This window comes from Oncorhynchus gorbuscha, linkage group LG05 (assembly GCF_021184085.1).
Source record: "Oncorhynchus gorbuscha isolate QuinsamMale2020 ecotype Even-year linkage group LG05, OgorEven_v1.0, whole genome shotgun sequence".
Lineage (NCBI taxonomy): Eukaryota > Metazoa > Chordata > Actinopteri > Salmoniformes > Salmonidae > Oncorhynchus > Oncorhynchus gorbuscha.
In genome coordinates this window covers 19,727,878-19,755,732 of record NC_060177.1, presented here as the reverse complement: position 1 = coordinate 19,755,732, position 27,855 = coordinate 19,727,878, and the positions used below count along the sequence as shown (strand labels likewise).

The 27,855-nt window shown below is 41.8% G+C and overlaps 1 protein-coding gene across 2 annotated transcripts; it reads left to right on the top strand.

Annotated features, from left to right (window-relative positions):
- Positions 1-29: 29 nt before the first annotated feature.
- LOC124035632 (kinesin-like protein KIF18A) lies at positions 30-25,296 on the top strand. 2 transcript variants are annotated; one of them, XM_046349181.1, is made up of 18 exons: positions 30-186; positions 579-911; positions 1,233-1,390; positions 1,565-1,669; positions 1,797-1,907; positions 2,035-2,232; positions 4,551-4,727; positions 4,966-5,040; positions 5,150-5,259; positions 6,105-6,267; positions 6,424-6,588; positions 13,173-13,294; positions 14,107-14,375; positions 16,673-16,732; positions 22,268-22,673; positions 23,095-23,184; positions 23,302-23,399; positions 23,949-25,296. In XM_046349181.1, the coding sequence occupies exons 2-18, from the start codon at positions 602-604 to the stop codon at positions 24,083-24,085; spliced, it is 2,754 nt and encodes a 917-aa protein (XP_046205137.1). In that variant the 5' UTR covers positions 30-186; positions 579-601; the 3' UTR covers positions 24,086-25,296. The 2 variants fall into 2 exon arrangements, with proteins under 2 accessions (XP_046205137.1, XP_046205135.1); XM_046349179.1 differs by having other exon boundaries at positions 31-186; positions 4,548-4,727.
- Positions 25,297-27,855: the final 2,559 nt, after the last annotated feature.

Sequence of the window (27,855 nt, the reverse complement as noted above, 5' to 3'; positions counted from 1 at the left end):
CAATCAAATGACGGCAACACCAAGCTCACCAACGTCACTCAAGGTGCATAGCCAATCAGCTGTTGCGAAGGAAGAGGGGGCTTGTTTTTGAAAAGACGCGCTCGTCTTGAGAGAAAAAGTAGCGGTGGCTGTAACGTTACTTGCTAACAAGCCGCAATTGCAAATGTGAGACAATTAGAGTCTAAGGTAAGCTGTGGGTGTATTATCCTTCGCTCCAGAGCAAAAGTAATGTTTACGATGTATTTTACAACTCGCAGCACTTGCTGTTTTCGCTCGGAGGTGAGCTTATATGGCTCTTTGTTGACTGCTAATGTTAGCTAGCCACAACAAGGCACTACGGGCGACGAATACACGAGACATTCAAGTCGCCCTGTTCTTTATGTAACAACATATTTGTATGTGTTCACTGCTTAAAATGTAATGTTGTCGAATGCAAGTAGCTAGCTATGTTATTACATCTGGCCACGCCCAATTCCACAAAGCCTGGCCTCTGCGCCATTCCATTGGAGTATATCAGAAACATCTTTCACCTTGGAGTTTAGTCAGCTAAAGCATCTTCCTTTTGATCTCTCAACTAGATCAATACACAATAAGAAGAGTCATGGACGTGTGCAGCCATGTCAAAGTGGTTGTTCGTGTGCGGCCAACTAACGACAATGAGAAGTGCGAGAACTTCAGGAATGTGGTCCAAGTTGTGGACAACCACATGCTAATATTTGACCCCAAGGAACAGCAAATGACATCTTTCGGGGGACCAAGAGTTCGAAACAGAGATGTCAACAAGAGAGCCAATAAGGACCTGAAATTTGTCTTTGATAATGTTTTTGGGGAGGATTCTTCTCAGGTGGATATCTTTGAGAACACCACTAAAAGGATACTTGATGGAGTGTTGAATGGCTTTAACTGTACAGGTAATAAAATAGGCCTAAGCTTACTAATCTTTACAGGACTACACCGTTTGATTAGTAGGCCTATGGCTATGTGCACATTGAGACGGACTTTGTGTAAACAGTGTTTCAAATAGCTCAATTTAAATGAATGTCATAGTACAGAGGCCCATTTTAGAAATAGTAATTAGTATGCTACAGTAGCCTATATCTTTGTACTCCATTTAGCAGTTAAATTCCAATACATTTGGTGTTACATTTAAACCTACCAAAATCTGATTTATTTTAATTTGGGTGGAAGTTTTGATCATGTTTAATTACTAATCCTTCTCTGAAATGTTGCAGTCTTTGCTTATGGTGCAACAGGAGCAGGCAAGACACACACCATGTTGGGCTCAAGCAATGACCCCGGTGTGATGTATCGCACCATGACGGAGCTCTTCAACCGAATGGATCAAGTCAAGGAAGAGAAAATATTTGATGTAGCATTTTCTTATCTTGAGGTAACTCTTTGATTTTGTCTGTCTGATTTTTCAATTAATAAATTTACACAGAATTCAAGGAAATATCTTCCTCCATCATACCTGGGAATTAAAGAAACAGGTTTTATTAATGAACAATCAGGATTTAAATTGTCAATAGAAATCAGTCAAGTTTTTGTCATAACTGGTTTGCAGGTCTATAATGAGCAAATCCGGGACCTCTTGGCTAATGTGGGCCCTCTTGCAGTGAGGGAGGACCCCTCGAAAGGAGTGGTTATCCAAGGCCTTACTCTGCACCAGGTTAGTGATCAACAGGTTATTTGTTGTGTCTGTCAGGTGTGTTGTAGTTTTTCTTTTTTACATCTCTTTTTGATTTATGTGTTCTAGTTTTATTTGTTTAAAAGTATTCATCTGACCTCTTTTGTAGCCTAAGTCTGCTGAGCACATCCTTGAAGCTTTGGATTATGGCAATCGGAATAGAACGCAGCACCCCACTGACATGAATGCCACCTCGTCACGGTCCCATGCTGTATTTCAGGTAGGCTATTTCAATGGAGTGGCGTCATCTACCTTTCCTCCTTTACCAGACGTTGTGTCTTTCAGGTTTACCCACTGCAGTCACTGGACAGGTGAAGATGACATTGTTGGTGTTCTTGTCCCACTAGATTTACTTGAAGCAACAGGACAGGACGGCTAGCCTTAATCCAAATGTCCGTGTGGCCAAAATGAGCCTGATTGACCTCGCTGGCTCCGAGCGAGCAAGTGCCACCAATGCAAAGGGAGCACGTCAACGGGAAGGCGCTAACATCAACCGTTCACTCCTTGCCCTGGGAAATGTCATCAACGCTCTGGCTGACCCTAAGGTATGTGTAAAGCATCTTGATGCATGTTTCTCATTGAATAGGACCTTAAATTATTAAAAGGAAATGTTTCTGCTCATAGAATACAATATAATTCATAATGCTGGTTGATCTTTTGACAATAAAACCCAGGGGCATTTCTGTGTGACTCCTGAAATGGTCCTGCTTCCTCACCACTGAGAATACACAAACTTATGTCTAGATTTAACACTGACAGGTGAGTTAAACAAATTTTGCCCTGGGGGCCGCATTCGGTGTGCGAAGTCCAGAGGGATGCACTGAAACTTCTATTTCCTTGCCATCAAAATTGGCTAAAGATAGTTAGATTGAGCACTATCATTTTTGGAATTTTCAATGCTCCCAGATTGTCTGGCTTTCATTTTTGGGATTATAAGCAAGCAGGACACAGTCAAGAAACCGCATGAATGTAGGATCATTATCTTTTCTACACAGTTTCCATTTGGTTTAGTCATTTTAAACTATTGAATTCATTCCCCCACACACACACACACACTTTTATCCAAAGCAACTTAGTCACATGTGCATACATTTTATTTGTGGGTGGTCCCAGTAATTGAACCCACTACCCTGGTGTTACAACTGATTTCTTATGTTTATCCCACCAGTGAATGGTGTTAGGGTTATACCTTGTTGTCATTCATTTTCTCTGCCAGTTGATTTCTGTGGTCACACTGCATTTTTTAAGATAATGTTTTTTCTTGTTGTGGATATTTAGGTCGGTCTAGTCTAATTTATTCTGTCTTCATTTTGTTTAATTGATTGCAATTTTACATCTTACTGGCTGCAATACTCCCCTGCTCAATCGTTGCCAGATAAAAGTGAGCAGCTCCCTGTGATTCAAGGAGCATTGCTTGGTCTGTTAGCAAGCCAAGTATTTGGGAAAATATTTCATTCAAGTTCCACAGGCAGGCCACTTGCATTTAGGAAATGCTGCACAAACATGCCACCTCTGTACTGACATTTTTTGTTTTGTTTATTTTTATGGCACCGTTGTTCGCTTTAGGGAATGGCACCTTGATGTCCCAGCTTGAACTGGTCCCATGGCCATGAATTGCAGTTACATATTTAGCCTTTGTGGTTTTCTCCATTGGCCCATTTCCTCTCTCTCAGGCTGTATATTGTAAATCCTGCTCTGGCAAAAGACTCACTCTGCTTAATTGGGACAACCTCCTTTAAGCTTCAAACTTTAGGCTCCCATAGGATCAGCTGGAAATATAAGGGTTTCCTGGTTCCAGATGTAGGTTTCGGCCAGGGAGAACAGCTGGGCAGCCCCCAGCCCATTGCAGATCACTTTTCCTCTGCAAGTTCCTGGTAATTCCTGCCATTTGAATCTCCATGCGACTGTGACTCACCTGAACAGATGTAATGTACTCAAGATGCATCTGTGCCATTAGTGAAGCCAGGCTGAATTCAGACATAGCACATTCACACCAGCAGAAGATAATGTGCTTGGGCGTTTTTATTGAAACAAATAGTTACCGTCTGCCAATAAGAATGTGTATATACAAAACATTAAGAATACCATCCTAATATATGCACCCCCCCATTTTGCTCTCAGAACAGCCTCAATTTGTCAGGGCATGGACTCTACAAGGTGTCGAAAGCGTTCCACGGGGATGCTGGCCCACGTTGACTCCAATGCTTCCCACAGTTGCTGGATGTTCTTTGGGTGGTGGACCATTCTTGATACACACTGGAAACTGTAAAACCCAGCCGTGTTGCAATTCTTGACACAAACTGGTGTGCCTGGCACCTACTACCATACCTCGTTCAAAGGCACCTAAATATTTTGCCTTGCCCAGTCACCCTTTGAATGGCACACATACACAATCCGTCTCTCAATTGTCTCAAAGCTTAAAAATAATTATTTAACCTGTCTCATCACCTTCATCTACGCTGATTTGAAGTGGATTTAACAAGTGACATCAATAAGGGATCATAGCTTTCACCTAGATTCACCTGGTCAGTCAGTCATGAAAAGAGCAGGTGTTCTTAATGTTTTGTACATTCAGTGTATTTGACTATTCTAAAATGCCCCCTTATACAGCCTTATTTGTGTGTTGTCACTGGGCATTTACTGTATGCCTTGAGTCCCAAAGGGTCATAGGACTGTGGTCAATTCCATTTTAACGCAAGCAAGTTGGAATTCATTTATATAAATAAATAAAAGTATTAATGTCCAGTGAGGTTTTTCAGACCTTTCCCCACCTCAAACCTGAATGTGTAGGCATAACCATTTCCTGTTTTGCACTTTTACTCTTCTCGGCTAATGTTGTTTTTTTCTTTCTTTCTTTTAGCAGAGTAAGAAAGCCCACATACCATACAGGGACAGCAAGCTAACACGACTCCTTAAAGATTCTCTTGGCGGGAACTGCAGGACGGTCATGATCGCCAACATTAGCCCCTCCTCCAAATCTTATGACGACACCCACAACACACTGAAATACGCCAACAGGGCCAAAGAGATCAAATCATCGGTCAGTAAACTACTCACCCATCCCAACAATGTTATAGGATTGACTTAGGCCTTTTTGGCCGTGCTCTCCTTAGTGTACCTTCGTTTGTAATAAACTCTGTTTTTAAAAGCCAAAAATAAGTTCAGAGGTGGTTTTGACAGTGGAACTTGTACTACATGGCATTTCTTACAATATTTCTGTTTGTAATGCCTCTCTTTCTCCCTCCATGCATTTTTACATGCATCTACCTGTCCTTTAGCTCAAGAGGAATGTTGTCAGCTTGGACAGTCACATCGGCCAGTATGCAGTGATATGTGAGAGGCAGCGAGAAGAGGTAATTTAAGATGAAGCACCCATCTCTACTACACAGACTGGAGGCCTTTATGGTCAGAAAAGGTGTGGACATAAATTGTGAAATGTATCAATGGTTTATGCCATTTCAGATCGTTCAATTGAAGAAGAAGTTGAAAGAATATGAGGAGAGGAAGATGGACCCTCTTGTTCCTGGGGGCTCTAATGCAATCTCCAGTCAGAACCAAACAGAGATTCACAAGTAAGCACTTATTTCTTGTGCCAATGTGCATGCAACAACCAAAAGGCAAAACTTGTATTTATATAGTAATACAAGTTCTGTTATGCATAATATGCACCACACTTGAGTGTTGTTCTTTAAACTTGTACACTTTAATTGAAATCCATAGATAATTTATAATGTTGAGGGAAAAGTACAAAGCCCAAGGACCTGGTGGGTGGAGAGTTTGCTCTGCATTTTTGATAGGGGCAGCTGTGAGCCACGTAAATTAAGCTACCCAATATATCGATATTAGCTAAAAATGTCCTTCCTTCAGTTCCCTCTAAGGGCTGCAGTGGCATCTGTTTAAAAAGGGAGAGAGGGAAGGGGGGCCGGGGGGTGGAAAGCTGAATGAGTCTCATTCCCACGCATTTCATTCACCGGCATCAGAATTCACAACTCGCACAATGTGAGGCTCTGAAGAGAGGCAGCATGCTTCTCACACAATAAAAAATTCATCAGTCTGGCAAGGCCACAGCGGCTCCTACGTCACAGGGGTTACATTGGAGATTGCAGTCACATCTCAGCGGCTGCTCTCCACTGTCTGTTTATTTATTTACCTGCATATCCCTCTTCCTTTACTATAATGAGACATTGTTGCAAGGCCTCTGCCTTATTAGGTCAAAGCTGCTGGGGGTGATCCAGGGCAACTGCCTGATTTGAACACTGTTCAACCTGTTGAGTTGTACAATAACATGACATTGAATTTTTACTTGAGGAAGGGCAAACACTGAAACCTTTTTAATTTTTATAAATATTTGCCCTCCATTATTAAGCAAAGACTCCATTTAACAATAACTGGCTGGTTGCCCCTTTTTTCTGGACAGGGTGTCAGAGTCCCTACAGAGCATTTTCTCCAGCCGTACTCGGATCAGGAGGGAGCACCTTGTTCTGGAGCGCCAGCTGAAGGAGAACGAGTTACGTCAGCGCCACAGCGAGGAGTGCAACCAGCAGGCCCAGCTCTTCAGTGCCAAAGACAAGACTGAGAAGGTCTGAAAAAGGCCCTGCTTATCACCATGTTGTTTTAGCCAGAAAATGGTCCCAGAAGGAGCATGTCTTTTATGATGTACCAGTGATAGATGGATGTTTTAAAGTGCATACACTCCTTTGTCGTATCCCAATCTGACAGGCTCTGTTGTTGAATAGGCCACCTGCAAGCACGAGCGCAAGCTGGCTTCCCTGCTCACACAGCAGCAGCACATCCGCAAGAGGCTGGAGGAGGCTGAGCTGCGCTTCCTTGAGAACAACGGCTTGCTGCACCGCGTGGAGAATGACATGAAGCTACTGGGACAGGACTCCCAGCCACCAGTGGTGAGGCAACTGCTGGAGGGGTCAGGAGATATGGTAGCTCTTGACCCAGGGGTGGTATTAGTGGTGTGATATGGGTTATTTTGTTCATGTACTGGTAGGGGAAATGTAGAGGAAGATGGTCTCTCCAGGATTCTGTGATCATATTTTTTGTTGTTGCTAAATCAACAATTCCCTGCATATTATGTGAGGGCTTGCAAATTTGACAAATCACTGCACTATTTCTGCATAAAACAGTAAAAACATTGCAATGTTATCACAAAGCTGACCCATCACCGCAGTACAAAAAGAGGGCTCACAATTTGATTTGAACTGCATTTGTCATATCCACTGAATACAACAGGTGTAGTCCTTACTGTGAAGTGCTTACTTACAAGCCCTTAACCAACAATGCGGTTCAAGAAAGAGTTCTTGAATAAAATTAAAAAGTAAAATTAAAAAGTAACACAATAAAATAACATTAAATAGGCTATATACGGGGTGGCAGGGTAGCCTAGTGGTTAGTGTTGGACTAATAATAATAATAATATATGCCATTTAGCAGACGCTTTTATCCAAAGCGACTTACAGTCATGTGTGCATACATTCTACGTATGGGTGGTCCCGGGCATCGAACCCACTACCCTGGCGTTACAAGCGCCATGCTCTACCAACTGAGCTACAGAAGGACCAAGTTGTATCTGCATGGTGCTCCAACAGCAGAATTTAGTGATGGGGGATATCATTTATACAGATATTATTTTGGACAATATTATATCGGTACTTTGACTCCGGGTATGGATTTGATACTAGGTAGCGTTAGCTGTACATGCACCAGAACTCGGTATTTTCCATCTTTTTAAAAATAGTGAGCCAACATGTTTATAGGACTTTTATTTCCATGACTGATCAAAACAAATGTTATCATGCTCTCTCTTGTCTCTCTCCAGCAGACAGATAGTGAGCAATATGTTTGGAACATCAAAGCGCAATAAAATCGCAGTATCGAATCACAATACATATAGAATTGTTATATAGAATTGTCTCAGCCACAAGGGCCACGGCCTGTTCACCCCGCTGCCATCTAGAAGGCGAAGACAGTACAGGTGCATCAAAACTGGGACCGAGAGATTGAAAACAGCTTCTATCTCCAGGTCATCAGACTGTTAAACAGTCAACACTAGCCAGCCTCCACCCAGTACTCTGCTTAGTCACTGTTACTAGCCGGCTACCACCCAGTACTCTACCCTGTACCTTAGAGACTGCTGCCCAAGAGTATTGAACACTGGTCACTTTAATAATGTTGACATAATGTTTTACACACTTTATACGTTTATAATGTATTCTAGTCAAGGACCAATCCCATACAACTACTGCTGTACACACCTTATCCATTCATAAAATGTCCATACTGTGCATACACACTACAATATATATATATTATAGTGTGTTTATGTGTGTATATATATATATATATATATATATATATTAGTGTGTGTATATATACAGTAGGGCAAAAAAGCATTCAGCCACCAATTGTGCAAGTTCTCCCACCCAAAAAGACGAGAGAGGCCTGTCATTTTCATCATAGGTACACTTCAACTATGACAGACAAAATGAGAAAAAAAATCCAGAAAATCACAATGTAGGACTTCCAATGAATTTATCTGCAAATCATGGTGGAAAACAAGCACCTGGTCACCTACAAACAAGCAAGATTTCTGGCTCTCACAGACCTGTAACTTCTTCTTTAAGAGGCTCCTCTGTCCTCCACTCGTTACCTGTATTAATGGCACCTGTTTGAACTTGTTATCAGTATAAAAGACACCTGTCCACAACCTCAAACAGTCACACTTCAAACTCCACTATGGCCAAGACCAAAGAGCTGTCAAAGGACACCAGAAACAAAATTGTAGACCTGCACCAGGCTAGGAAGACTGAATCTGCAATAGGTAAGCAGTTTGGTTTGAAGAAATCAACTGTGGGAGCAATTATTAGGAAATGGAAGACATACAAGAACACTGATAATCTCCCTCGATCTGGGGCTCCACGCAAGATCTCATCCCGTGGGGTCAAAATGATCACATAAACGGTGAGCAAAAATCCCTAGACTAGTAACCGGAAGGTTGCAAGTTCAAATCCCCGAGCTGACAAGGTACAAATTTGTCGTTCTGCCCCTGAACAGGCAGTTAACCCACTGTTCCTAGGCCGTCATTGAAAATAAGAATTTGTTCTTAACTGACTTGCCTAGTTAAATAAAGGTAAAATATATATATATACATATACAGGGGGAGCAGGGGCAAAGGTTAGTCCAGCTAAGTTGTCCATGTAGGTAGGGGGAAAGTGACTGCATACAGTAGGAAATAGACGGTGAGTAGCAGCAGTGTAAAAACAAAAGGATGGGGGCAGGGGTCAGTCAATGTAAATAGTCCAGGTGGCCATTTGCTGAAATGTTGAGCAGTCTTATGGCTTGGGGGTAGAAGCTGTTAAGGAGCCCTTTGGACCAAGACGTGGAGCTCCGGTACTGCTTGCTGTGCAATAGCAGAGAGAACAGTCTATGACTTTGGTGACTGGAGTCTTGGACATTTTTTTGGGGGGGCCTTCCTCTGACACTGCCTAAAATATGGGTCCTGGATGGCAGGAAGCTGGGCCATGCTCCCTACCCTCTGTAGCGCCTTCGGTTGGATGCCATGCAGCTCTCGATGGTGCAGCTGTAGAACTTTTTGAGGCTCTGGGGACCCATGCCAACTCATTCTGTCTCCCGATGGGGAAAAGGCATTGTCGTGCCCTCTTTATGACTTTCTTGGTGTGTTTGGATCATGATAGTTTGTTGTGATTGCGGACACCAAGGAACTTGATACTCTTGACCAGATCCACTATAGCCCCGTCGATGTGAATGGGGTCCTGTTCGCCCTTCCTTTTCCTGTAGTCCACGATCAGCTACTTCGTCTTGCTCGCGTTGAGGGAGAGGTGCTTGTCCTGGCACCACACTGCCATGTCTCTGACCTCCCTATAGGCTGGCCATCGTTGTAGTGATCTACCACTGTTGTGTCGTCGGAAAACTTAATGATGGTGTTGGAGTCATGCTTGGTCACGCAGTTGGAGGTGAACAGGGAGAACAGGAGGGGACTAAGCACGCACCCCTGAGGGGCCCCAGTGTTGAGGATCAGCTTGGTAGATGTGTTGTTGCCTATCCTTACCACCTGGGGGCGGCCCATTCGGAAGTCCAGGATCCAGTTGCAGAGGGAGATCTTTAGGCCATTGGGGTAAATTGTGGCCCATTTCTCCTGACAAAGCCGGTGTAACTGAGTTGGGTTTGTAGGCCTCCTTGCTCGCATGTGCTTTTTTAGTTCTGCCCAGAAATGTTCTATAGGATTGAGGTCAGGGCTGTGATGGCCACTCAATACCTTGACTTTGTTGTCCTTAAGCCGTTTTGCCACAACTTTGGAAGTATACTTGGGGTCATTGTGCATTTGGAAGACTCATTTGTGACCAAGCTTTAACTTTCTGACTAATATTGGTTCAATGTATCCACATAATTTCCCTGCCTCATGGTGCCATCTATTTTGTGACGTGCACCAGTCCCTCCTGCAGAAAAGCACCCCCACAGCATGATGCTGCCACCCCCTTGCTTCACGGTTTGGATGGTGTTATTCGGCTTGCAAGCCTCTCCCTTTTTCCTACAAACATAACCATGGTCATTCTGGCCAAACTGTTCTATTTTTGTTTCATCAGACCAGACTACATTTCTCCAAAAAGTACGATCTTTATCCCCATGTGTAGTTGCAAACCGTAGTCTGCCTTTTTTGTGCCGGTTTTGGAGCAGTGCTCCTTGCTGAACAGCCTTTCAGGTTATGTCGATATAGGACTTGTTTTTACTGTGGATATAGATACTTTAGTACCTGTTTCCTCCAGCATCTTCACAAGGTCCTTTGCTGTTGTTCTAGGATTGATTTGCACTTTTTGCACCAAGTATGTTCATCACTAGGAGACAACGCGTCTCCTTCCTGAGTGGTATGATGGCTGCGTGGTCCCATGGTGTTTATACTTGCATATTATTGTTTGTACAGATGAACGTGGTACCTTCAGGCATTTGGAAATTGATCCCAAGGATGAACCAGACTTGTGGAGGTTTACAATTTATTTTCTGGGGTCTTGGCTGATTTAATTTTCCCATGATGTCAAGCAAAGAGGCGCTGAGTTTTAAGGTAGGCCTTGAAATACATCCACAGGTAGCTTCTAAAGCCATGACACAATTTTATGGAATTTTCCAAGCTGTTTAAAGGCACAGTCAACTTAATGTATGCAAACTTCTGACCCACTGGAATTGTGATACAGTGAAATAACCTGTCTGTAAACAATTGTTGGAAAAATTACTTGTCATCCACAAAGTAGATGTCCTAACCGACTTGCCAAAACTATAGTTTGTTAATAAATTTGTGGAGTGGTTGAGAAACGATTTTTATTGACTCTAACCTAAGTGTATGTAAACTTCCGACTTCAACTGTAGGTGTAGGTCAATTTTAAACAATCATGCACATTTCTATGGTTCAATCAAGCCACACGTCTCAGCACATTTTTTCCCTTGTCAGTGCATTGTTTCCCGCAAATATCACAGAAAATCCTCACAAAATCCAGGAGGGATTGTGAAGATTTATTGACAATGCTGCTTAATTGTAAGCTACCTAAACTCAGCCTTCTTTTTGGTTGCTGACTCTGGATAAGATCCATATAATAAACTAATTGCTAATTATACATAGAAATGGTTCTACTTATAGTTAAGGTGAACTATCCCTTTTTAATATGTCATTTTTTCATCTCCCAGAGAGAATTGGGAACGCATCACAGGAAGTTAACTCTATGCTACTTTAAAAGTATATATATATATACTGCTCAAAAAAATAAAGGGAACGCTTAAACAACACAATGTAACTCCAAGTCGATCACACTTCTGTCAAATCAAACTGTCCACTTAGGAAGCAACACTGATTGACAATGAATTTCACATGCTGTTGTGCAAATGAAATAGACAACAGGTGGAAATTGTAGGCAATTAGCAAGACACCCCCAATAAAGGAGTGGTTCTGCAGGTGGGGACCACAGACCACTTCTCAGTTCCTATGCTTCCTTGCTGATGTTTTGTTCACTACCGAATGCTGGCGGTGCTTTCACTCTAGTGGTAGCATGAGACTGAGTCTACAACCCACACAAGTGGCTCAGGTAGTGCAGCTCATCCAGGATAGCACATCAATGCGAGCTGTGGCAAGGTTTGCTGTGTCTGTCAGCGTAGTGTCCAGAGCATGGAGGCGCTACCAGGAGACAGGCCAGTACACCAGGAGACATGGAGGCCGTAGGAGGGCAACAACCCAGCAGCAGGACCGCTACCTCCGCCTTTGTGCAAGGAGGAGCACTGCCAGAGCCCTCCAAAATGACATCCAGCAGGCCACAAATGTGCATGTTTCTGACCGTTTCAGCAGACAGACTCCATGAGGGTGGTATGAGGGCCCGACGTCCACAGTTGGGGGTTGTGCTTACAGCCCAACACCGTGCAGGACGTTTGGCATTTGCCAGAGAATACCAAGATTGGCAAATTCGCCACTGTGCTCTTCACAGATGAAAGCAGGTTCACACTGAGCACATGTGACAGTCTGGAGTCTGGGACATCATTTCTCGCTCCGTCCATCAACGCCATGTTGCACCACAGACTGTCCAGGAGTTGGTGGATGCTTTAGTCCAAGTCTGGGAGGAGATCCCTCAGGAGACCATCCGCCACCTCATCAGGAGCATGCCCAGGCGTTGTAGGGAGGTCATACAGGCACGTGGAGGCCACACACACTACTGAGCCTCATTTTGACTTGTTTTAAGGACATTACCTCAAAGTTGGATCAGCCTGTAGTGTGGTTTTCCACTTTAATTTTGAGTGTGACTCCAAATCCAGACCACCATGGGGTTGATAGATTTGATTTCCATTGATAATTTGTGTGATTTGTTGTCAACACATTCAACTATCTAAAGAAAAAAAGTATTTAATAAGAATATTTCATTGATCTAGGATGTGTTATTTTAGTGTTCCCTTTAGTTTTTTGAGCAGTGTGTGTGTATTTATTTATTTTTTGCAAATACGTCCAAACTTGTTGTGACAGTTTTATTTTCTTCCATCTGTTCTCCGGGTAATTAGAACTGTGCTTTATTTTATTGCTTTTGTACACTGGTGGATGACTGAGGTGAATGGATCAATGATCTTTATCATTGATCCTCACACAGCCAGTTACCTAAAAACCCATGTAGATGTTTATTTTCTCTTTATCATCCCTCTTCTAGGAAGTGGCACAGAACAATGATTAATCCGCTTGTCAAATGTTCTCTCTGCTGTCGTTTCGTATACTCTTTTACGTCAGAGTTGGATGACAGCTTTTTTTTTTTTTTTTTACCCAGAAGACAGGTTCTCAGAGATGAAGCATGGCACAAAATAAACCCCTCAAGACTCATTGTCTTGTGCGTCACTGATGACTCCCTGCCAGCTTGTTCTCTAGCTGTGGTCAGGGTTACTCAATATGTTCCCTCGTGGTCATTTCACCAGCTCTTCCACTTTCCCCTTTCCTGTCCAGGTACTCCAGAAGGACCTTCGCTGCCACAGGCTCCAGCTACAGGTTGAGGACCTCAAGCAGCACATTGAGCAAATGAACCACCTCATTGGCATCCAGGACCAGGAGAACAAACAGACTAAAAAGTAGGTCATTTTTCTTTTTTTAGTATTAAACACGTAATGTTGTCACCATACCAAAACTTGGACTTCCATACCGATATTCATTGTTGTATTTGAAACTCTTCACCCCAGTTATACCACAGTGGAAAAATACCTCACTTACTGTGTAAAACATGTGGCCAAGCCAACGCTCCAGCTGGAAGCTACTGGGTGTGCAGGCTTTTGTTCCTGTTGAGCAGCTGATTGCTGGAGTCTGGTATACTACAGCAGGACTGGAACAAAAGCCTGGCATTGCGTGTCAGAGTTGAATCATCCACCTGTATCCACTGAAGACAGAGTAGAAATGCAGTGATATTACTATAAAATAGTCTTAAAGGGGTTTGTCAGACTTTTCAGACCTGTCAAGTAGACTTAAGTCAATCTGAGCCAATACTCCACATCATCTGTTGTAAACATATTGCTACATGTTTTAGAAGGAATCTTCAGGCCTCAATCCTACATGAATGGGTAAATATGGTCAGGTAGATACAGACATATTAAGATGGGAATGATATGAAATCATATTTATCAAAATTGGAGTATGAGTCATGTGACTCACACTGTACTATGTGAGTATGAATGGCTGTGTGTCATACATTACCTCCAGAGAATGTACAGTGTCGTTATCGCTTACTTATATGAATTAGTGAATAGAGACTTAGTCTTTTGAATTATACTATACTAGGTGTTGCATACATGTGCAACAAAATTCACTTTGGCAACTTTACACTATAGATTGTGATACTGACTCAACAGAACATCTTTTAAGCCTGAGTTTCATGCTTTCTTCTGTTCAGAATGGTGCACATGCTGCTGCCTGCCTACAGCAGACAGTATTGGACGCTGAGGGGGTCGGGCCTGGTCACAGCTGCCGACGAGGCTGAGAACCAGGACCTGGAGCACCTTGTCCTCAGGGAGAGGGGTGTGGTGTGGGCCGATCAGGAGAAGGCCGGGGAGCAGAAGGACGAGGAGACCCAGGCTGAGAGTTCCAGGCTTAGGCCAGAGCTCGTACCTATCCTGTCATTTTCACACCTCATCTGTCCACATCAAAACAGTCCCTGCAGTAGTAAGTCATGACTTCGCATCTTATGTTGTTTTAAAAAAAACGCAGGCTTAGCTTCAACTCCCAATGACAAGGATGACATGTCATTTCCCCCTGAGGGGTAAACTACAAAGCTATTGACTTTCTGCTTCATTAAGAAAGCTGAAGTTCAATATGTGTTTTTGGTTGATGATTTAATTAGACCATGCCCATTCTTTCTAGAAAATCTAAATATATTTTGGCAAGTTAGCTGGCCATTGATCTTGCTTTGTAGTATACCCCCCTGGTTGACTGTTTAATCCTCTGTTGTAGTGCTTTATTTTCAGGCCACCAGTGGCCATACAGCAATATCTGGTGGCCCTGGGCTATTGGGCTCTATTTACTGTTGATCATGGGAAACTACACACACGGGAGCCACCATTCTCCAGGTCCTATCACACCCTGTATAACCCAGCACCAGTGCGCCATCAGGCCTCCTTTCATGACATTCAGCCCCTAGGAGACAATGGAGCGTGAACCAAAGCTGGCCAGCAATACTTAATTACTATGTTGCTGTCCATCATATGTCAGCAGGTGCACCCCGCACCTGTCCCCCTGTACCAGTCACATGCTTGTTTCTCTGTGTCTTTTATTTAGTATTTTTGGCCCTGTCCACTTGTGCTTATAGTTGAGTGATATCCTGTAATTTGACCCTCCTTTCACAAGCGTATGATACCAGATCTCAATAGGTCTCGTCTGTTTGTTCTATTCCCTTTGTTTTCACCTTGCAATGACTATCCTGAAGACTACTAATATTATATATTTAAAGCTACATTTAGTTAAATGCCCAGTGCAATCAAAACCTGATTTCCTGCATTTTATATATATATTTACACTATGAAATTATAAAGATTATGATGCTGCCCATTTTTAGTTTAAGAAAAGACCGTCTAAAATGTCTGTTTTGGTGGGGTGGCATTTTGGCCTGCCTGGTGACATCACCAAGTGGTAAATTAGTTCATTAGAAACCGTTCCAAACCTCTCTGCCAATAACAGTTAGTTTTCCCTTCTCCATTCAGACCACTTCCCAGACAGTCCTAGAAAACTTCTTGCTTGAGAAATTGTGCTTTGCTAAGAAGCAATATTTGTTTCTTTTTGACCATTTTTAATTGAAAACAATCACAGTAAGGTACTTAATTGTTACCCAGAAATGATTTCATATTTTGATTAAAAATGGCTGCATTGAACCTTTAACCCCTTACACTTGTGGGAATTGGATAGGGATAGAGCTAAATTGAAATGTTTCTTCAAGAAAAAATATGGAAATGCATAATCATGGTAGAAATTAGAAGGGAACAGTTTGGAGATTAAGGAGAGATTATTAGACTAAAGGTGAGGCCAACCGTTCAGCTGACACAAGACTGAATCCAAGCATTACACTGTTGATTTTATGATCATTTTGAAATTTATGTTTTGTTTTTTAACAATCTTGGACAAGTGGGTGAAATTTGAGCGCTTGTTCTATTGCCAACATGACAAGCAAAATGATCAAATGAGATCTTAGTGTTAGGCTTTCACAAAGCAATTCAGAGAAACAGATTGTAATTTTGATGCGCACGGAATGGATTCATGAGTAAATCCAAGTGCCTGGTTCGCGGCAAATTTTCTTCACAATACAACAAACAGGCTCATTTGTTCCGGACAACTCCGGGTATAACGCCATGTTATCTTGTAACTGTACATCAAACATGAGAATGTTGAGAATGTATATTACATAAGTTTTATGATATGGAAATGTGAAGTGCACATTAGGACTCATGGGTGTTGGGCTTGCTTGTATGCCATCAAAGCAGTATTTATTATAATCCTTAGCGTCACTCACATCTTTCAAAATACATAGAGTCCTTGTAATGTACAGCATTTCCCTCAATCAGACAAAACATTTTCTAAAGTTGCCCAATTAGCAGGAGGGATTGGGGCAACTTCTTGTTGTGTGCGGTGCTCAAGTGTCACGTATAGCATGTAACTGTACTGTTCCAATTTAAGAGCTTATCGATGTCCAAAGCTGACATTTTCAACCCATATACGGATACAAGTGTAAAGGGCTATCCATTTTTTTAACCAGGCAAGTGTACAATCGCAGACGTTGCTACACAGTTCATGATGATTATTCACATTTACCACAGCCAAATGCTGAGGCACGATTGTGTCTGTTCTATTGATAACTGTGCAGGCTGAGCTGTGATGCTAGTCATGCTGTGTGTTGTGCTGATAACTGCGGGGGTGGAATGGTATTCATGAAGGAGGCTGTGTTGTTGAACATACTGTTGTCTGTCACTCAGGTGCTGAGAAACATAAGAGGAGAGTCTCGCTGCGCCTTCAACCCAATCTATCATCGAAAGGTAAACCTGTCTTTACTCTCCCTCAGGCCTGCTAACCTGGTCATTAATCTAACAGCTTGCCACATGGAATCCTTCATAGTGACAGTCCGAGGGGATCAAATATGTCCATCAAAGTCATCACTCCTGTGGTAAAAGCTCTGTTTCAGCTGTTAATTGTTCATCAGCAATTTCAGTTGTGATAAAACTGGTTTCAGGATTCACTAGAGTAAACATGGGATGTTAATAGAGAAGGCTTGTTTCAGAAGACCACAAGAACTGAAATTGTTAAAATAATGAACTGACAATATTAAACATCCCCTCTAGTGCTCAAACTGAAGTGAGAAATTAGTAATATTGATTTGTGGATTAACAGTGGTTTTTGTTTTATTCCCACTGATCACTGGTGTTTAGTGTAACAACTTCATTTCCCTTCTGCCTTCCTCGAGATGATGGGATATCAATTGGCACTTCAACTGATTCTTAAACGAGGAAAAATAAAATAGGCAAACTGTTACAGAAACTTCAAAAAGTATTCCGACATGAAATACAATGTGATTTCCAGTTGTGCAGCACTGCAGACTTTCTGGTCTGGAACTAAAGATATTTTGTGAAAATGAAATGATACTCGAGACCCCTTTAGAGAAAGAAAAGGACTGGGAAAACCTTTAGGGAAGTACAATAAGGAAGTATGTGAAATATGGCCGTCCAAATTGTCTGTAATGATATTTTCTGCTGAACAGATGTTATACACTTGATTGAAACACATTGTGGGAAACGTCGGCTACATTTTTAAAGAAAACAACACCAGACGACCACAGCGCAACAGGAAATGGCTTTAAAAACACTTTTTACTAGGGCTGGCACAATTACTGTTTAACCATCATGAAAATAAAATAACCCTCGTAAGTTTTGACTTTTTTTTGTGGAACGGCTGGCTGAAGACTGGACGGCCAGACATTTGAACGGTTGAGTCTGTTTCTACGGTAACATGGACTGTTAACAATGTGAGAACTTTACTCCTTGCTGAAACAAGCAAGGTGTTGTAGCAAACAGGCAGCAGCACATGCAGTCAGGAGCAGAGCAGAGGAGATGTGTGTATTTTATTTTGCTATTTGAGCTGTAATAACGGTGACCACGGTCATTTGGCTGACCAATAACCGTCATCCAAAATTCCAGCCCTATTTTTTTTTTTTTTTTTTTTGCGTATCTTCTCTAATTCAGAGTGGCTTTTTGTGATTGTGCATTACATTAATGGCCTTAAGGGTTTATCATAGTCCAAAACCAGTACACATTTGCACTGTAGTGTTCTACAATATTGGACCGTTGGCTTACCTACTTTTCTCATTCTGAGCGCACCTCAAGCATTTTCGCCAACTGTCAAATCTTTCAAATGAGTAGAGGACGCGTACCAGACCAGAAAGTTGGTTGGGAATTGTGGGGCGGTGTGCGTTCGGGCTTTGTGTCCCCAGCAGATGGTCTCAGATCCAGGTAGCTATGTCACAATGGGACGCTGGACTATCGCTTCTGTGTCTGTGGACTATGACTTACACTTTAGATATGAAATAAGATCTTGTCCAAGTCATGTTACCTGTGTAGTGTGAAATCCTTGTTTTATTATGTGTTTGTGCAACTAGTATCAGCGCTTGATAATGATTGAGTATGGAGATCCTCCCTCTTCCAACCTTCTCATTTAACATTACATTTAAGTCATTTAGCAGACGCTCTTATCCAGAGCGACTTACAAATTGGTGCATTCACCTTATGACATCCAGTGGAACAGTCACTTTACAATAGTGCATCTAAATCTTAAAGGGGGGGGGGGTGAGAGGGATTACTTAAAGAGGTGGGGTTTCAGGTGTCTCCGGAAGGTGGTGATTGACTCCGCTGTCCTGGCGTCGTGAGGGAGTTTGTTCATTACAGCACCATCTCTAAGTGGATATGAGGTCACCACACATGACCCTCTCAATAGGGTTCTGCACCCCACCAGTCCAATGCCTTGCACCCATCAGCACGGGATGGCCCACACAATTTCAATCACTCTTCTCTCTCTCTCTCAACCTCATTCTGTGCCAGTCTTACTTTTCCTGCTCGATCACTCTCCCTCCTTGCCCCCCTCCTCTCCATATTTTGTACTCAGTCAATCCAGCATCCAGCCCTCCCAACCCAGGCTGCTCAAACCTCATTCATGAAAATGCAAATTCACTGCAGGGAAAATAAGGTAGACAAGGGAAGCGTAAACGCCCCTTCCCCGTCAGCGATAAAGAGGGAGGCAGCAGCCAAGCAACCCTAATACGGCGCTGTCTCCACCAGAAATAGCACCTCATGCATGTATTAATCCTACAAGCCAAAAATATGTGATTGAAAGAACTTGACTGCCATTTATTGCCGGGCCAGATCTCCGTCAGAAACGCTACCATTTATCACTGTCCCCTCATCCTGTCTTGCTATCTGAGCTGTGACTCAAATTTCCTAAATATTGCTTTCTGCTCTTCGTATGAATAAATAGGTCCATTAATCTTCCATATCCGCCCTCCCTTTTATGATACACAAGTATGTTGTTAAAAAATGTGAGCATTGTCACTTAAAAGCTTCTACATTAAACAATTTAGTTGGTGGTTCTATTTTGTCTGTGCGGGGGTGGGTAGGGAAATTGATATGTCAAATCCACCACCACACAGTTCACATTTCTGGGAATTGCCTCCTCCTCAGTAAAATGTAGTAGGTAGGAAGCGGCGTCACAGGGCTGTGGTCAGCAGCATGTAAATGATGCAGCCGCAGTGTCTCACTGCAACAAGTGAGTCTGCCTCCTCTTGCTCTGATGCAACGTGCTCTCCACTTTACTCTTACACACCAGCTTTTATACTCTAACAACCCTGCTTACGTATGTTCTTTAGGTAACAATCATCATTCTCAGAAAGGTTTTATCATAGTCTTCCTATTCTCGTAAAACATATTTATTCATGTTAATACGTTTTTAAGCTCTTATTACAGAATGAAATCCCAAAGTTCTATTCATAACATTTTGGTCGGTTAACGGAAGACACGTTTTCTATTAAAGACTTTGGTGTATATTAAAAATGTATTGTGTAGCCTATATCAATTATTCCCATTTAATCAGTTGTATGTAAAGTTAGTTGTATCTTAGTCTTGATCAAATGACCAATAATTAACAGTATGTCGTGTGTATGACTCATCCTCACTGATGACTAATATGGTGATCCATTCAGTGTAGCTGTATCCTTTATACGACAGGTTGCTAAGCGTGTGAGTCATCAATTATGGCTAGTGATTGTGAACCATTTATACCATGAAATAACTTATCCTATGTCCACTCCTGCTTTGTCGGCCATTAGTTGTTTTCCCTCATTCCTTGCTTTGTGTTCCATAAGGATTTTATGTGGCCTTGTTATGTTTCCTTGATTGGTTAAAGTTCAAATGCAGCAGATTTTATCTCTGTATCAAATAATTTCTGGATAACGATTAAGTCATCTTACTGTGATTGTATTCCATAAATTTCAAAAAGAAGCAAAAATAGCTTCTTAGCAAAGAGTAATTTCTCAAGCAAGAATTGTTCTAGGAGTTGTCTGAGTGGGGAGGGGAAAACTAGCTGTTATTGGCAGTGGTTTGGAACTCTTATTGGTCCATTAACTAGTTTACCGCCTGGCGACGTCACAGGGCAGGCCAAAACTCCATCCCACCAAAACAGGCTTAAATTTTTGTCGTTTCAAACAGCTGTTATTAAACAGTTATTCCAACCTCGTGGTGTGGAAATATACACTGAGTTTACAAAACCTAATGAACACTGACCAGACTGACTAGGTGAATCCAGGTGAAAGCTATAGTCCCTTATTGAATCCACTTCAATCACTGTAGATGACTGGGATTAGACCGGTTAAAGAAGTATTTATGAGACAATTGAGACATGGCTTGTACATCTGTGCCATTGGGGGTGAATAGGCCAGATAAAAGATTTAAGTGCCTTTAAACAGGGTACGTTAGTAGGTGCCAGGCACACCGGTTTGTGTAAAGAACTGCAACGCTGCTGGGTTTTTCACACTAAAGTTTCCTGTGTGTATCAAGAATGGTCCACCACCCAAAGGACATCAAGCCAACTTGACACAACTGTGGGAAGCATTGGAGTCAACATGGGCCAGCATCCCTGTGGAACGCATTCACCACCTTGTGGAGTCTGTGCCCTGACTAATTGAGGCAGTTCTGAGGGCTTTAAGTCTTGGTTTCTTTGAAACATCGAAATATATTTTTATTTTGCCTCATTTGATTCCTTTTCTTCTTTCTCCTACTTAGCCATCTTCCATGTCACAGTAGCAGGGCTTGTCGGGACTGGTGAAACTCAATTTGTGAGCATGAATGTGCCCCGGCCCTTTCTCCCTTACACCTCTGATTAATGTCTGCACTGTGTAAAGGTCACCAGGTTCACTTTCTTTGGCTTCCTCTACACTTCTCCAACTGCCAAAAGATGAGAACCCTTATTAGGCCTACTGCAGACATGGACTTCTCCTTTCAGTATTTAACAGAGAGGTTATTCCCTCATCTTTCAATGGTGGTGATACTGTCTTTTTATACCGGTGCCACCTAAGATCTATTCAGATGTGATTTATTTTAAAATATGAGTATGGTGCTTCAATACAGATGGTAAGGCCATACAGGGGTTAAAGTTCTCCAAGAGGGTGACTATTTGGGGTGTTAAAATAAAAACACTCCAGACCATACTTGAATGTCTAAGACTAGATAGAACGTATGTGAAAAATTGTAATGGACATATCTATTTTCAAATAACTGCCCTTTTTCATGACCGCAAATCTATTTTTGACAAACATATCGGTCATAAAAAAATCTGTGTAGCACTCTGAATTTCGACATCCCAATGTGGACCTCGAGGCAAAACGTTTTCCTGCCAATCTAAGATCGACTCCAGTTCCAGTCATGGGATATAAAATAAACTTTCATCCCTGGGCCATGTATGACATTTCTATGTCAAACTACTGCCATGTTGTTAGTGAATACCCACATGCTGAAGCTGACAGCCTACTGAGATTTAGACTGGATAATGCGTTCTTATCTTGCACTTGAGCTCAAACTAGTAAACCAAGTAGCAAGACCTCACCAACCACTAACAAAGTGTTCTGGCTGAACAGGATGAACCCTGAACCCTCTTCAGGAAGAAGCTTATAGAACGCCCCCATATAAATGTGTGTAGAACAGATGTGACTGTCAAGTAAAACATGGAACCCTTTACGTTTTTATAACCGCAAATTTTCCAAAGGTCTTACCTCACAGAATACTTCCATGTAAGTGCTTGGTGGAGGATGTTTATGATTTTTTTCCATTTCAATTCCATTGTGATTTGTAGAGTTAGGCCAGAATTGAAAAAAAATCCCCTTGTCAATTCGCAGTACATGGATTGGACTATATTGAAATGGAATTGACCTTGATGAAGTGTGTTGTAACTTGATAGCAATTTATTTGATCATGTATAGGCTTACATTTCTTTGGCTTCTTCATAAAAAAATAAATCCTATTGATGTTGTTTTCTAGGCCCAGCGGCCCAGGTGACAGTGATGGAACCAATTCCCAAGAAACCTACCAGGAGGAAGCTGGCAGTGTCTCCATCAAACCCTGGGAGTGTTGTCTCCGCCTCAGCGCAGGTTCCCATGGTCCTCCAGGAGGTTTTAAGACAGGAGGGGATGTTTCCACTGCTCTACACTCCAGAGGCCAGCAGTACACTCAACAGGCCTTCAATCCTGCCTCTCCAGCACTCTGCAGTCAATGACCCCAACATGACATTTGACATTGAAGATGGAGACGATGAAGCAGCTCTTGCCAACGCTACCGCCATCCTTTACCAATGTAGCCCCAATCATCAGGCTGAGACTTCGTGCCCCTTGAGTCCAAGCCAACAGCAGGCTCCCCGAGCCAATGACATGAGCAAACCCCCCAAAAGGTGTCAAAGATTGTCATCATACTCCGGCATTTCAACAGTCCAGTTTAATATTAGCTGCTGAACAACGTAAAACAGTGCACACATTCATATATTTTCAGAGAAAGTCTTAATCTCTTCTTTTTTTTTTTTTGCCTCTTACTATTACAACGATTCATTTTATTTTACACATTTTGTCCCAGGAGACAGACTGGCAGAAATTGTATTCGGGTTCGAACCCATCCAAGTACTTATTTCTAAATGTTGAGCTGCCTTGCCTTTTAAGTTTTAGGTACGAGCAAGTGGCAGTGAGAGAGCTCAGAATTGTCTAATGTAACAGAGTGTGCTACTCAGTCCAGTCTGTTTATATGTTTTGGTCACATGTCAAAGACTGTTCAAATATTGCGAAGGAAAGTGACATTGCCTGACTTGTTGTTTCCCGCAGACTGGAGATACCATCTTTGTTAGACATCCGACGTGGCAGGACTTACATGGCCATGACTTCGGCTGCGCAGGGCAAACGCAAAATAAACTGGTAGGTTTGGTTGTGACATACTCCAATTAAATTGTTCTTTAGCGAAGGATCAGCGAAGGAAGTGTTGTGCTGCTCAGATATTAATGTATTTCATCTCTTGTGTTTCTCCCCCTGTAGCAGCAGCAGAGAGCAGGAAATCATTTCAGCACCCAAGCGCATAAAGCAGGACCCCACAGTAGTAGCAAGCAGACCACTAAGAGTGCGTCGTTTTGCTGGTGAGTGCAACAATACCAGTGTTTCTCCCCTGAAGTAACCGAGGGAAACAGTGTAGTTTGCTTTCATTCACTATTTATAAAATATATTCATGTGTGGCTTTCCCCCCCTCTAAAATCCCCATGTTCATTTCAATTAGTGGTGCTTACACGCAGAGCTTATGCCTACATCTGTCAGCTGCAACACAAAGTTCAGGGCAGGGCCAGAATATGCTTTTTTACATGCCTGTTATGAAGGACACAAGCTTTTAGAAAACCAAGCTGTTTTAAAATCTACAATGAAGGCGCTTGTCTGCCTGTTACGTATGGCGTGTATTTTATGTTGAAGGGTTTTGTTTGGCTTTTGGACAACTGCAGAATTTGGTTTCTCATCAGATTGCATACTTTTGATGTAATGTGTTTTAGACAGCAATTTGTTTTATTATTCCATTTTGTCATTTAAAATAACCAACTTTTTTATGATGGGATTTTTCTCACTGCAAAGGAAAAACATTTAATTTGAAGCTCTCCATAGAGACGGGGGCTCTATCTAAGCATTGTGTTTCTCCTTAGGGTCAGAGGAGAACGAGCCCAGAAGAGTTATGAGGAGTGTTTCTGAGGGGAATCTCCACCTCGTGGATGTTCAGAGGAAAAAGTCCATATTCTATAAAACCTCCCAGAAATTCAAGAGTGTGACAAAGAGGATGTGAGACCTGCTTTTGACCAGATGTTGCTGATGTCGTGTAGATATTGGGGAATTGTGTGTAGCTATGGAGAGAGAAATTAAGTCCTATGGATTTCTTGAATAGTTTTTGCTTGAATTGTGTATGATTCTGAAGTTGTTCTTTGTTTTATTTTTGGTTGTAGAATTAATGTTTTTACATTATTTCCTACATTAACATTTGTTGTACCAATAATTTGTTATTTAGTAATAAAATGTTTAACTAATGTATGTGGATGGTTTTTACCATGAATAATTCAACTTCCAATCTTTTTTTTTTCTCAAATGGTTCATTTCTGTGCTTTTCCCTGTTTACTGTACATATATTTCCTTTCAATGTAAAATTGAACGGACGGTGTAGATTGAGTTATCAGACATGCTGTTTTACTGTCAAGTCATGTGGCCATGCATGTGAATGCTGTTGACATGGAGACTTGTGATGTTCGTTCATTCTGCTTGTAACCCATCTGTATAGGGAAACTCATTCACCTGTGGAACTTTTTTCTCTGTTCTATATCAGGCTACACATAAACAGAAATGAAGGCTCATAAAATATTGTTAAAGTTGAACAGTGTTAAGAATTCCTACTCACAGAGCTGTATTGAGCCCCATCTAGTTGCCACTCTAAAGTAAATACATGTTGTTTTCTACCAGCTCTAACAATAGGTGTTGTACATGCACTTTGATACCAGCTCCCTTTTGTAATGGCTGTATATATCTTCAGAGAGAAACAGACTTATATTATGTCTGGAAAGAAGCCAACTCATCACTTTGAATTCAGTCTTTCTGTTGCACAGCATCCAATGTTGATCTTTATTTTTAGCCAGGAAGCTCAATGCCAGGTGCGCACCCCCCCCACCCCACACACACACCGCTTTTTCTGTAACTGGTCTACACACAATTCCCCATAATGTCAAAAAGGAATTATGTTTACAAATTAATTAATGAAAAGCTTATGGTAAGCCTAAATAAGTTCAGGAGTAAAAATGTGCTCAATAAGTTGCATGGACTCTGTGCAATAAGTGTTTTTACCATTTTTTATTGAGTACCACATCTCTGTGACCCACACACAATTCTCTGTAAGATCCCTCAGTCGAGCAGTGAATTTCAAGCACAAAAAAAAGAGGGAGGTTTTTCAATGGTTCACCAAGAAGGGCACCTAGTGGTAGATGGGTAAAAAATAAAACTGACATGAATATCCGTTTGAGCATGTTGAAGTTATTAATTACACTTTGGATGGTATAGAAATACACCCAGTCACTACAAAGATGCTGGAGAGGAAGGAAACCACTGAGAGATTTCACCATGAGGCCAATGGTGATTTTAAAACTGTTTAATGGCTGTGATAGAAGATGACAGAATGGCGCAACAACATTAGTTACCCCACAATACTAACATAAATGAGAATGAATAGAATACAAAAATTCTGAAACTTGCAGCCTGTTTGCAATGAGCCAATAAAATACTGCAAAGTAATTAACTCCTGAATACAAAGTGTTATGTTTGGGTTAAATCCATCACCTCAGAGTACCACTTCATATGTTCAATTATGATGGTGTCTGCATCATGTTATGGGTATGCTTGTCTTCGGCAAAGACTAGGGAGTTTGTTTGTTTGATTTAAGAAATAGAATAGAGCTAAGCGCAGGCAAAACCCTAGTGTAAAACTTGGTTCAATCTACTTTCCAACAGATACTGGGAGACAAATTAACCTTTCAGCAGGACAATTACCTAAAACAGAATGTCAAATATACACAAGTTGCTTACCAAGACAACATTGAATGTTCCTGAGTGGCCTAGTTAGTTTTGACTTAAATTGGCTTGAAAATATCTGTCTAGCCAATATCAACAACCAACTTGACAGAGCTTGTATTAAAAAAAAGGGATAATGGGCAAATATTGCACAATGCAGGTGTGATTCTAACATGCATTTTGGAAAAAGTCAAGGGATGTGAATACTTTCTGAAGGCACTGTATATTGTTTTGTAAAGTTGCTCTGAACCCACTGCTCGCAAGTCGTCATGACGTCAAGATAGCCTGTTGGTTTGCTCTGTACAGAGCTCGGCGCGCCCGTGTTGTGCCTGTTTTCAAGTCTGCGCTGTATGGAGATTACGCACGCCGGGTATCCAAACTTGCATTGATTGAGATGCGGTCACTGGTCAAGTGTGTGTTGCAAGCTACCACAGCAGTATAACATTTCATCAACACACGATAATACTTGATTTACGTCATCAATACTCGGTCTGGTTGGCTGATACGCGCAGCACAGAGGCAGAAAGACATAAAGAAGAGCGCCTGAATCAACGACCCTCTGCCTCGACTCCATCCCTTCTTCAGTTGGAAGTTGCACGTGTCAGGGCAGCAGCAACACAGGGAGTCTAGACTAGCTAACCACCACTCAAATATCTACACGAGCCACTAGCCTGCCAGCCATATATCATGAGTTGGAAGATCATAAATATATTAAGTTATTATTTTAAAACGTTTCATTTTGAGCACCCCTGAAATGTCTGTGCACTGTGCTGCTCAATGCAAATATCCACACTGCTGCGCAAGTACTGACACCTCTTATTCACAAGAAACTCTTAATTTTGATTTTTTTCTCCAGGAGAGGCAGGTCTTGACTAAAGTTTATTAACTTCCTCTGAGCCAATGAGGTGACGACTGCGTTTTACCCACTGACCAATGGGACAGATTGAGAGATTGTAGGTGGATGTTGCTTAGCAACTGCAGGTAGAATCTAGGATCATGTTGGTATCATTGTCTTATCTCACCTCCCAGAGAGACAATACATGTTATGTGTTGTGACTTTTGAAGATGACATTTCTTTAAATGCGTAAAATAATTTGAAGTATTTTTTTATACTTAAACTAAAACCTTATTTCCTTTTATAACGTCACTGCACAATATCCCTTTAAGTCAGACCACTTTTAATTTAATACAATAAATACCCAAAGCCTATACTGAGTATACAAAACATTATGAACACCTGCTCTTTCCATGAAATAAACTGACCAGGTGAATCCAGGTGCAAGCTATGATCCCTTATTGATGTCACCTTAAATCCACTTCAATCACTGTAGATGAAGGGGAGGAGTCAGATTAAAGATGGATTTTTAAACCCTGAGACAATTGAGACATGAATTGTGTGTGTGTGCCATTCAGAGGGTGAATGGGCAAGACAAAAGATGTAAGTTCTTTTGAACAGGGTATGGTACAGTGGATGCTGCTGAGGGGAGAATGTCTCAATAATGGCTGGAACGGAGCAAATGGAATGGCACCCAACACCTAGAAACCATGTGTTTGATGTATTTGATTACATTCCACTGATTCTGCTCCAGTGATTACTGTTCTTCCCAATTAAGGTGCCACCAACCTCCTGTGGCATGGTAGTAGGTGCTAGGTGCACCGGTTTGTGTCAAGAATGGCATCTCCTCAGTTTTTTTTAAAGATCAACAGTTTCCTGTGTGTATCAAGAATGGTCCACCAGCCAAAGGACATCCAGCCAACTTGACATAACTGTGGGAAGCATTGGAGTCAACATGGGCTGGCATCCCTGTGGAACCTTGTAGTCCATGCCCCAACGAATTGAGGCTGTTCTGGGAGCAGAAGGTGTTCCTAATGTTTGATATACTGAGTGTGTACTGCCAACCCATTGGAAAATGCCTTCCTTAATTGAGACGTAAATGTGTTATAGTACTTAATCAACGGCCAGATTTTCTACTGTAGAATAATGGGGCAGGCCTACTATTATCAAATG